The sequence below is a fragment of the Myotis lucifugus genome, unplaced genomic scaffold, assembly GCF_000147115.1.
Source record: "Myotis lucifugus unplaced genomic scaffold, Myoluc2.0 scaffold_137, whole genome shotgun sequence".
NCBI lineage: Eukaryota > Metazoa > Chordata > Mammalia > Chiroptera > Vespertilionidae > Myotis > Myotis lucifugus.
Genome location: NW_005871185.1, coordinates 1,980,801 through 1,992,938, shown reverse-complemented (window position 1 = coordinate 1,992,938; position 12,138 = coordinate 1,980,801). Strand labels below are relative to the sequence as shown.

The window sequence follows — 12,138 nt, the reverse complement described above, 5'->3', positions numbered from 1 at the left end:
TTTGTAGGCAGAGTGTTGAAACTGCAAAAACTTTCATGTTCTAGAATTTCTAAAATATTTATGTGTTATAAAACTAACTAATACTTTTTTGTAATTAAATTTTATAATAGAGGTAATTTAATTCAAAAATAAATTGCTACTAAAAGTAGGATAACAGTATTTTTTAAAGTAGTGGTAAAACTAGGCTACCTGAAATTTCCAGGTACACTTGCATTTCGGAGGATAGTAGCTTGGGTAATATGGACTTGAAATTTTCCCTTCAAAGCCAGTGATTTCTTTGACCAACACTGTGTTTTCACACTCTGGAAAAAAAAATTCAGTAACACACAATGATTTGCAGTTGTGACATTATGGGACTGACACTACATATATTTCTTTCACTATAAATGCACAGTTTCTTAATCAACAAGCATGCACATATGAATTTAAACTAATTTTTTACAAAAGAAATAGTACCCTGTCCTAACCAGTTTGTCTGAGTGAATAGAGCAGGGGTCCTCAAACTTTTTAAACAGGGGGCCAGTTCACTGTCCCTCAGACCATTGGAGGGCCAGACTATAGTTTAAAAAAAACTATGAACAAATTCCTATGCACACTGCACATATCTTATTTTGAAGTAAAAAAACAAAATGGGAACAAATACAATATTTGTATTTGCATGTGGCCTGCGGGCCGTAGTTTGAGGACCCCTGGAATAGAGCATCAGCCTGCAGACTGAAGGGTTCCAGGTTCGATTCCGGTCAAGGGCATGTACCTTGGTTGCAGGGGCACATCCCCAGTAGGGGGTGTGCAGGAGGCAGCTGATCGATGTTTCTTTCTCATCGATATTTCTAACTCTCTATCCCTCTCCCTCCTCTCTGTAAAAAATCAATAAAATATATTAAAAAAAGAAATAGTACCCTACATAGGTATAGCTAAACTGTTTGTTCAAATTATATATTTGTTTTCAAATAATGTATTTTGGTTACACATTTACAGGATACTATTACTTCATAAAAAACACAGTTAAGCCTGGCCAGCATGGTTTAGTTGTTGAGCATTGACCTATGAACCAGGAGGTCACAATTCAATTCCTAGTCAGGCATGGTCTGGGCACATGCCAGGGTTGCAGGCTTGATCCCCAGTGGGGGGCGTGCAGGATGCATCCAATCAATGATTCTCTCTCATCATTGAATTCTCTCTCTCTCTCTCCCCTTTATCTCTGAAATTAATAAATATATATATTTTTAAAAAACTCACAGTTTAAATAAATCTTTAAAAGCTTCTGAACTTCTTTTGTTCAACTAAGTGCATCTTTGTTGTTGAAATATACCCAGTTTACATAACATGCTCTGTTTAAGACAATCTAAATGTCTATTCTTGCTGATATGGTAACCCTTCTGCTAGAATGTAAGCTTCTTGAGAGTACTGATTAAGCTCTATTTTGTTTACTGCTATTTCCCTAACACCTACAGCCATTCCTGGCATATAAAGATATAACTATTTGTTGTTATAACTATTTATTGAGTGAATAGACAAAGTCCATTACAATGTTTCTGAGATAATCACATTCTTAACCTTTGAAGTTAGAGATAATTTTCAACCCAATACTATCTAAAATATCTAGTCCAATAAACCCACTTTACATTTGGTTTTGTAATAATTTGAAGCAGAAAAACTACCAAAATAAGCCGATGCCTTAAAATGTAGATGAAACTACAGCTATCACTATCTACGTAAGCCAAATCCTCTTCCCTTCTCACCCTTCTCTCCCATTCTGATCCCTTTGGCTTTACTGATGCTCATAAAGAAGTTACCAAGGAGAAGAGGGGGGACATCTGTAATACTTCAACAGTAAAGATAAATTATTTTTAAAAGTTACCAAGACATGACCTGTAAGATCCGATCAGTTGCAACACGTATCACAAAGAGACTAGAGTTTCTTATTGCTTTGCTTTACTTCATTAACCCAAGTCCAAAAGAGAAGAATGAGGGGGGTCATTTTTGCTCACTGTTGCCTAGTAAAACCCACTAAATCCTCAAGGTTTTTGCTTCACAGGCACTTTCTGGGATGGCATTCACAAGTATGACTATAAATGAGACATCACAAAAGACAGACTGGTGTGCTAGTTACTTGCCTACCAGCTCCAATCAGACCCTTCTCTGTTCTGCAGTGCCAGGCTGGGACTCTGCAAACCATTTCCTTTCTTTCCTACCTGGCTCCCTGACAGGCTCTGCCAATGGTGGTGCCAACTGGAAACTAGAAGGCTGGAGGAGGAAGAACCAGACTTCCCGCCTCTTATTCCTGGGAGGGTCACCCGAAGGACACTTCCTCACCACCGCAGGTAACACTTCGTTCCTGTACAGAGCTGAATCCTGTTAGTAGTTTCTCCACCGTCCACTTTATTGAATCTCCTGCAAATACCAGCCTCCGCTGTCTGGCACCCCCTCCTTAGAGGTCTGGGTTCCAGGTCCATGAATATCTGCCTCTGAACTCAGAAACAGCAGCACCAGCTGAGCAGCAACCCTTCCTCAGAGTTTCATTTCACAAATCCCTCCTCCAAGCTCTATTCCCCCAGTTGCTTCTTACATGTGCTGTTTTCTACATGATACAAAGAAAATTCAGTTTTCTTTTTGCCTTTTGAGTTACCTAGTGAACACCTTTATATTGAGTTACCAGTTCTTTAAATTAAATTTTCTCTACTAGAATAACTGATACGATATTTATCTTCTGACTGGACCCTGAGTCAGGGTCCCTGACCTACACAACTAGTGTTATAACACAGCCTCAGGAGAGATCAGACAGGAGCCTCATAACAAATATTTCTACAGGTGACTTCAGGGGGTGGAAAACTTACTTTGTTCTGGAATGACTTCAAAATATGCCCGGATTCCTGATAGCCTCCGTATCTGAGGAGATTTAAATGTCACCAACATGAGATTATTTGTAGAAACAAATGACATTAATGTTCTTGTAGGTTCACACATTCTGAAACCAGATAACAAAACAATACATGAACAGCAGGTTACTGAGGAGTGAGCCTACATCCACCACTAATTCCACACATTTTCTGGGCCAGCCACAGTTCTTGTTCATCAAACTCCACCAACCAGGTCTTCCTCCCCTAGTGGCTACAGGGCACAACACATGGAAAGGAGCTGATACAGGAACAGAAAACTGTCAAAGAATCCCCCTGGATGGCCATCACTGGACCCTCCTTGAGGGCAAACAAGGTAGAAAGGGATACTTCGTGGCTAACAAAACCGGGTTCAAAACTCAGGTCCATCACTTAACTGGCTGAAAAACTGTGGGCAGTCAGGTACTAAGTCTTCATAAACGCCACGTCCCCTACCTCGAATGGAGGGAGTAATAACGGTTTACTCCTCACAGCACTGTGGTGAGGCTTAAATAAGAAAATAACTAAATATGTCTGGAAGGATGAAAAAAACTCAATAACAATGATCGAGGAGTGAGAGACAGCGACAATTTTACCATTCCCTGCATATCTCTATATACTGTATGGACTTTTGACATACACATGCGTCCCAGAAATACAAAAAAAAATAAATACATACAGAAAACACTGTTGCATAGGTAGGTTAATACTATTCAAAGTAAAATAATTCATGTACATTTTTAGCACAGTGAATCACAAATAATAATTCTGACTAATGTGTGTGTGTGTGTGTGTGTGTGTGTAAGTGAAAAAAATTATGCAAAAATACAACAGATATTTGTTCTGGGTAATGGGCTTGTGAAATAGTTGATATTGTTTTCTCTGACCTCACTTTCACAATGAACATTGTATTATTTTAAAATAAGGAACAACATTTAATTGTTTTATTGATGTTATACAATCATCACAGAATATTTCTCACACTTTATTGAAAGTGTACTTCACTATGATTGCAATCAAAGTAAAAATTCTTTAAAAATATGTTAGATTTCAGAAATATTGGTGGAAGGTCCTGCTATACTGATTTCGACTCTCTTATGCTACAAAAGAAAAATAAACGTTGTATCTGAGAGGCTAATACAGAGCACGGGTCAGTCATTGACCGAGTATATGCAGAAGTGGCTCACAAAAAACTCAAGGGGAACCCAGATGCTACGAAAGAGAGACATTGTACAAAAAGCCTTTTCACCCACAACCAGAGTGCCTGCCTGATACCTGTACAGGACGGTGCTCCGGATGGGCAAGAGGGAGTCGTAAATGGTCAGGGAGTCGGTGACGCAGTTGTCGGCTTCGATCTGGACGGACTCTATCGACAGGCGAATCAGGTAGCCCACGATGGCCACCAGCTTGAAGTGGCACATGAGCCTCCGGGAGGTTGCAGAAATCTCCAGAGGGTAGCGAACGGACAGATGATCTGCATACAAGTACTGAGAGCAGGCCTTTGGTCTGTGGAGACAGCGCTCTTGTGTTGTTTTAGGAATGACTTTTCTAGAAATCTTGTAGAAAAGAGCACATGAGGTCCCGTGGAGGCCATCTGCTACCTTTGCCAGTCCACTCCCCTCTCTCCTGATCACAGCACCTGGATTTCACTTTGAGGAACTCTCCTTATCATGTCTATATGGTTTGGTCGGGGTTAACCTCACCTCTAGGTGCAGAGGTGGGCACGTGACTCAGACTGGCCAATCAGAGAGTCAGATAAGCTGGGTCAGGAGTGGGCATGTCAGCCAACCAGAGACAATGAGACCCAGTCTCAGCACTTCTGCAGGGACTATCAGGAAATCTATGCGGGTTTATTTCCCACCATGGTTACTAAAGTGATAAATTATAAGCCTGGATCTGCTAGTGGCCATTTATGCCACCACATTGGACAAATACACTTGATGGGGCCTCAACAGAGGAAAGCAGAGATGCAGAGTCCTGATGATATGTTGTCTTAGAACGTGGCCCAACTGAACCTGAAGCCCCCATCCCCATCCCCACCCCAGGGGAACCCATTCATATGAGTCAATCAAATTTCTTTTACGCATAAACCAGTTTGAGTATATTTCTGTCATTTGTAACTGAGAGAGCACTAACAAATACTATCAATTGAAAAGGAAAACTACAGCCCAAAAGATACCGATTAGGAGGCAGTGGGGGGTGGAGGATAGGGTAGGGGGAGGGAAGAAGCCACATGACATAATTTACCAGGTCCTATGGTCGAAGAGTAATCTGACCGAAGCCCAGCTGCATTGAAAAACAAACACACATAGAAAAAAAAGACCATCAATCTTGTCATTTCATCCTGTAAGAATTTTGCCTAGAAAAACATATTTTCAGTCCTTTAAAAGCACTCCAACATATCTGGGGTTTATTTTAAAATAATCCAGTGAGGGGAAGGGAGGTTGTTTAGGTATTTACAGATCAAATAGGACAGATGTGAGCTGATGGTTTTTGGAACTGAGTAAAGGTAAGGGTATACTAGAGTTCATTTTTCGATTCTCTTTCCTTTTATATGCTTGAAGTCATCCATAGTAACAAGCTTTAAACATTTTTAAAGGTAAAAAAGGAAACAACAAATATAATAATAATTAGTCATATTAATTATATCTGAAATAGTATATGTGGTACAGAATTTTCATTCATTTAAGAAATGTGTATCAGCTTCCTACTATCTGCCTAGCATATATATAATTGAAATCAAAAGAAAAAGCTGCATAAATTTTGTATTATGCAAAAATTAAACCATTATACTGTCAAGACAAATGATGGAATTTACATTTGACAAGGCTATGGGACAGGCCGTTTGGAACACTGGTCAGTACTACATAACATAGGTTCAGTTTTGTCTGGATGAGGAAAGAGACAAGACAAAGCTCAGAAAAATTTTCCTTCTGCAGGACTTTGTGCCTTGGAGCCTTAGTTTGAATAAACCAAATCAAGTATAGGGAGGGGTGCATTTTAATAAATTCAACTTCATATATATCTTGTCCCCAGTTCAATTGTCCAATCAATGTATGTAACCTTTAGTAACTTCCTTTATCAACATAGCTCCCATATCTTCAACTAATCCTGTTCCACTGGGACTGCCGAGAGAATACTTCATTACCACAATGACTGCAATACTGACAGTATCAGGAGTGCTGTGGGAAGGAATGCTTAAAGGAGAATTACCCAACAATCACCATTTAGGACCACGGAGTCCATGTCCACAGCCAGACCCTGCAAGCTTCCCACAGAGGTCCGGTTTATGATGCTCGTCTGGATGGAGTCCTTCAGGATGGCGGCCACACAGTCCTCACAGAAGATATGGCCCTTGGCATGTGGCATGACAAACACAATCCAAAAGTGGACCAGGAGGCCACCTTTGTTGTTACTGCTGTAGAGAACGGAGAAAGATGTTCAGAGATACCTCTTAGGAAGCAGACTTTTACAGGAAGCCAGTGGCCCAACTGGTAATTTCAAGGTAAGGCCTGTGAGCACAACTTTCAACTAAGCATGACTTCCTTCTTTAGGAATTCATCGCCTCCTAGTACAGGGACTGGAAAGGGACAGCATCATGGTATGTGTATTCTTGTGTTGGGTTCAGATCTAGAACCATTAGTGTACAGTTGCACCTCCATGGAGAACACACTATTTCTGTGGCTGTCAATCAGTATTCACTGCTAATACAAATAGCAAGTTATAGTTTTTCATACCTCATGGTGTCCATACACAGTGCTAAATCTGCTTTATCCCATTTAATTGTATCAGAAAGGTTGGTTATTATTCCAGTTTTACAGATGAGAAATTAAAACCAACTACAACTCAAAACCACACAGCTAGGAAGTAGCAAAACCAGGAATCTACCCCATTTTGGTTTCAGTCTGACCCTGGAGAAGGCACTGCTAACTGCTCAAATATTATTATGATTTATGAAAAAAAAACCCACACAAGATAATGTTCTGTAGTACATAATTTGGATAATGAAAGTGAAGGAAAGTAAACAAATTGCTTTATTCTAAGACTTTAATACCAAAGTGGATTGTGACTCTGTAGATGTATTGGGGGTGGAGGAAGGTGGGATACAGTACAGGACACGTGATTTTTCCTAAAAATGATTTGACCATGGAATACTTTTTTTTCTCAAGAGACCTCTAGTGATCAGTTCTTACTGAACATATTTTGAGAAATACTGGTCTGTGTTTTATTTTTGCCCCGACCCAATATAGCAGCCATGTTAATGGCCATTTTGCCCACTGGCATTAGTACAGGGTCCTGGATCCCAGCTATGGGGAGAGAGCAGGCTTTGGTAGATAAAAAGAAAAACTCAGAGCATAGCAAAGAATTGGGTCACTATTGTGTTAAAAGGGAATTAATCCACAACCGCCCCTAAGAAGTTACTAGAGAATGGTGATACCTTGGCCTTTTCAGGGCTTTGAGAGGAATTTACAGCAGTGAACACAGAAATCCCAAAGCAAGGGACCCCCAATACCTGACATCTGCAATGACAGACTGCTTGTAAAATTTGGAGAAGGCGGATGTTGTATAAACCAGGTTTACCTGAAAAAGAAAAACCGAGGTGTCTGAAGTCTTTCACTCTGGCTTCCTCTCACAGTACCAAGCTCTGATTAGCTACCAAGGAGCTAAACAAGACTCAAATGAAGGCCTCTAACTCCAAACCCAGGCATTATTCCTTGAATTCCTTTTTTTGGGGGGGAGAGGGTAGTTAATCCTCACCAAAGGATTTTTTCCCATTTATTTATTTACTTATTTTTTAGAGAGAGTAGAAGGGAGGCAGGGAGGGAGGGTAGAGAGAGAGGGGTATGAGAGAGACACATCAATTGGTTGCCTCCTGCATGTGCTCCGGCCAGGCCAGGGATAAAATCTGCAATCCAGGTACATGTCCTTGACCGGGAATCAAACCCAAGATCCTTTGGTGTGCAGGCTGATGCTCTAACCACTGAACATACAGGCCAGGGCTATTCCTTGAATTCAAATAAATTTTTACTTCCTGTAGCAGTCTTGGGTTTTTTAACCTTCATTCTGCTTTCTCTGAAGAATAATTTGTTACCTTCATTTATTTCTGTCTTTATTCACCTTAATCAAGCTTAACTTCTGTGTTCTGCCTAAAGTTAATTTGCTCCCCAATTAATAAATCAAACGCCTTTAAGCACATTTAAAAAGTGCTTGACCCAACCTCTTTTCTATTAATTAAATGGCATGGAAAAATTAAATTCTTAAGGACACATTGCTATATTAGCCACTAGGGGGCGAGTGGTGCCCACAACCAGGACAACCACCCCTTTCCCAACTCATCAGTCTCTAGGGAAACACCCAGCCCTTTTAAAACTCCATTAATTGCATCTCAAAAGAGAGACATTTCAATTAATTTATCTTTTTTTCTCCCTACTTAGCATTTCTAAAACCAAACTGACTCATTTGTCAAATCTTCTCTTGAATTCCCCTTTCTACACAGTAGCAACAATTTACCCACCTAATTGCCCAGAGGGGGAGTGGGCTGGGAAATCACCTTAGAAATAATAGAGTATAGTAGGGGGAAATATGAGCTGTGAATTTTAAATTCACTATGCAACACAGAACACGTTACCTATACCTGCTGAGCCTCCATTGTGCTTTTCTCCCCCACCTCTCCTTTGCTCTTTCCTTTCTTTTTTTCTTTCTTCCAGTCTGTAAAATGGTTGTCAAAATGCCTACCTCTTTGGGATAATTTGAGGAATAATTGATAAATATTAAAAATAAAGGCCGGCGTGGCTCATTGGTTGAGTATCGACCTATGAACCTGAGATCACGGTTAATTTCCGGTCAAGGGCACATGCCCAGGTTTCAGGCTCTATCCCCAGTGTGGGGCATGCAGGAGACAGCTAATCAATGATTCTCTCTCATCATTGATATTTCTATCTTTCTCTCTCTTTCCCTTCCTTTCTGAAATCAATAAAAGAATATATATTAAAAAATAAAGTGTTTAGCAACATACCCAGTATATAGAAAGCCCTCAATAAACAAGAGCCACTGCGCCTACTCTTGTTTTTGCTTGCTCACTCTCACAGCTCTTCCTCAGTCTACACCAAAGTGTAGTGGAGTCACCACTGTGCAGGCCACCCTTGCCATTAATATGCAGACACAATTTGGCAGAAACTTTCTAGTTAATACTATGTACCAAGATTGATGAATCAATATTTTTCTATTTAACCAGTAATAATTTTAGAAAATCACCCAAGGAAGTAATTAGAGATACAGACAAGTAATGCAAATAATGCAAATAATTTATTGTAGCATTATCAATAGTAGCAAAAGCTGGAAACAACTTAAATACCCAATAAAAAGAAATTTTCTAACTTTGTAGTATTAAAACTTATTTTCTTTTGTTCTTTTAAAAAATATATCTTTTTATTAATTTCAGAGAAGAAGGGGGGGAGAGAGAGAGAGATAGAAACATCAATGATGAGAGAATCATTGATCGGCTGCCTGGGCACGTACCCTTGACCAGAATTGAACTCAGGACCCTTCAGTCCGCAGGCAGATGCTCTATCTACTGAGCAAAACTGGCTAGGGTTAAAACTTATTTTTTAAAGAACATTTACCTGCCTAGAAAAATACAATCTAATGGTAAAAGTTAAAGATGAGATTATAAGACTGAATATCTATTAACACCTCAATATTGAGCTATCCCCTATGTCTGTGTGGTCCAGAATAAAACAGGGCTCTATCTTTGGTGATGTTAAATAAGATTTTGAAGTATTTTTATACTTTTATGGGTTTTACACTTTACATATTTTATTTATACTTTTTAAATTTATACTTTACACTTTTAGATACTTATTTTATACCTCTTTTACATTTTTGGACTTTTCTAAATTGTTATAATAAATATGTATTAGTTCTTTAATGAGAACGTTCTTTTTAAGTGAAGAGATGTCAGTGCATGGAAGTTGAAAGAAATGTATGCTGATCACAGAGTCAATCAGCACACATGTCACGTCAGTATGAAAAGACGTTTTAAAGATCACCTGGTTCAATCCCTTTATTTCACAGATGAGAAGAACTGAAACTGAAGCTCATAGAGCCATTTCTTTTACTTTCAGCAGAAAGAAAGAAAGAAGCAATTCTATCAAATAAGCAATTCTATCTTTCAGCTGACGTGAGCTAAATCCCATGTTTCCTGACTATTTCCTCTGCCGACCCCACACACTGTGACCCTCCACTCTACCTTTCACGCCCTGACCCCACCATGCCCAGCCTCTCACCCCCTCCCCCTGCCCCATCACCTCACCACTTGTTGTACAGTCCGTGTCACTGACAGAAATTCCCTGGACTCCTTCTGTCGGTATTCAGGAAGAAACTCAATGTTGGTGATACGAAACATTCCAACAAAGTAAAAAGCATCTTTGCTTTCTGTCTTGCCTGTAAGATAAGAGAAAGGCAGGTAGGGGGCTTTCCCATATGTGTGGTAATGAGGCATTGCCTGATCTATGCCAGTATCAGGCTCCTGATATTATTTAATTTTAGGCAACTATGTATTCTACTGGTTCTGCAGCTTGGGGAGTTCTAAATGTAGTTAATAACATCTCTTCCATCAGCAGTAAATCACCATATCCCTTAGGATACTCTATTCTCTCTATCGGCTTCTGACAAGTACTTAAGAACAAGATTAAAAGGTAAAAGATATACCTCTTAATCTACGTGTCATAGAGTTACTAAGGGGCCAAAGAGAATATATACAATTTTTATGGATCCCAAGTCTGTAGAAGGTAAGGAGGTAAGAAATGTATACAGTCAAGCTCTGAGGAGAAGTGAGTGTAGCGGGAGAAGAGGGGACAACCCCCCAGCCCCACAGTGGTCCTTCACTGAGCCCCTGGCCTCTCATCCTCTGCCTGACTTTGGCTGATCCCCAGGGTGCTGGCCTGTCCTCAGTTCTGTGCGGTGCAGGGAGAACTCATCCTTCTGATAAGCTACTGTGGTCCTCATCCCAGTGTCAGATCACTTTTTCTCAAATGCTTTGCCTGTGAGGTCCATGGCTTTGGGCATCAGGCCTGCCCAGAAACAGGCAAAGATACAACTGTGCCTGAGTTGTCTTCAGACAACAGGTAAAGACACTGCTGTTGTTTGAGAAGAGCCTGGGGAAATGAGGGCTTTCTTTCTGCCTTTTCTTTTTGTTTTTACCAAGGACTTCCTGCGATGTGGCACCATCCCCCAGACCCTCCTGGCAGTGGTAATCTCTTTCTTGTGGTACCAGCCCCACTGTATCATAACTTCAGTCTGGATGGCTGGTCCTCTAGAGCAGCGGTTCTCAACCTGTGGGTCGCGACCCCTTTGGCTGTTGAACAACCCTTTCACAGGGGTCACCTAAGACCATCCTGCATATCAGATATTTACATTATGATTCATAACAGTAGCAACATTACAGTTATGAAGTAGCAACGAAAATAATTTTATGGTTAGGTCATAACATGAGGAACTGTATTTAAAGGGCCAGAAGGTTGAGAACCACTGTTCTAAAGGAACAGGACCTTCTCTTTGTTCCTCAAGCCCTAATAGAGATTAGCCAGTGCCTGACTTAGCTTTGAAGCTCAATAAATATTTGTGGGAAGGAAGGGAAAGAAGAAGGGGGCTAGAGGAAGAGCACAAGGAAATGCTAAATAACTGATAGTTATTAAAAAGATGGTGCATGAATATTATGTGAACTGAAATAAATTATGTGAAAAAAAGAACAAGAACCATATGATTTTACTCATATGTGTGACATAAAACAAAAAAGCAACAAATGACCAAACAAGCAAACTCATAGACAGAGAACAGTATGGTGGTTACCAGAGGAGAAGGGTGTGGAAGAAGGTTGAAAAGAGTAAAGAGGGTCAATTCTATGGTGATGGAAGGGGGCCCGACCTTGGATGGAACACTTAGTGGAATATGGAGGTGATAAAGAATTGTACATCTGAAACTTATACAATGTTATTAACATGTGTTTCTCCATTAAATTTAATTTTTAAAAAAGAAGGTACAACTTGGCTGAGTGATAAGAAGCAGCCTCCGTTGTATAGCCAACCCAGGGTCCCACTAGTCCCACATGGTGTAGTGAGGCAGTGGGCGGGGGAGGGGGGCACAGAGTAGGCGGCAGGAGGCCTGAGCTTCGGTCTTAGATTTGTTCTTTCAAGTTAAGTGACTTGGGAATGATCAATTTGCCTCACTAGGCCTCTCATATAAAACAAAGGTTTGTTTTGTT

General features: G+C 40.2%; 1 protein-coding gene across 1 annotated transcript in view; it reads right to left on the bottom strand.

Moving 5' to 3' along the window:
- Positions 1-10,281, bottom strand: part of TMPRSS7 (transmembrane serine protease 7) — a 34,326-nt gene extending 24,045 nt beyond the window's left edge. Inside the window, exons 1-6 of the mRNA XM_023758697.1 lie at positions 10,189-10,281; positions 7,390-7,457; positions 6,101-6,291; positions 4,152-4,398; positions 2,838-2,968; positions 190-302 (exon numbers count right to left, since the gene is read on the bottom strand). Of these exons, the coding sequence (XP_023614465.1) occupies positions 190-302; positions 2,838-2,968; positions 4,152-4,398; positions 6,101-6,291; positions 7,390-7,457; positions 10,189-10,281 (843 nt within the window). The remainder of the gene's footprint in view (positions 1-189; positions 303-2,837; positions 2,969-4,151; positions 4,399-6,100; positions 6,292-7,389; positions 7,458-10,188) is intronic.
- Positions 10,282-12,138: the final 1,857 nt, after the last annotated feature.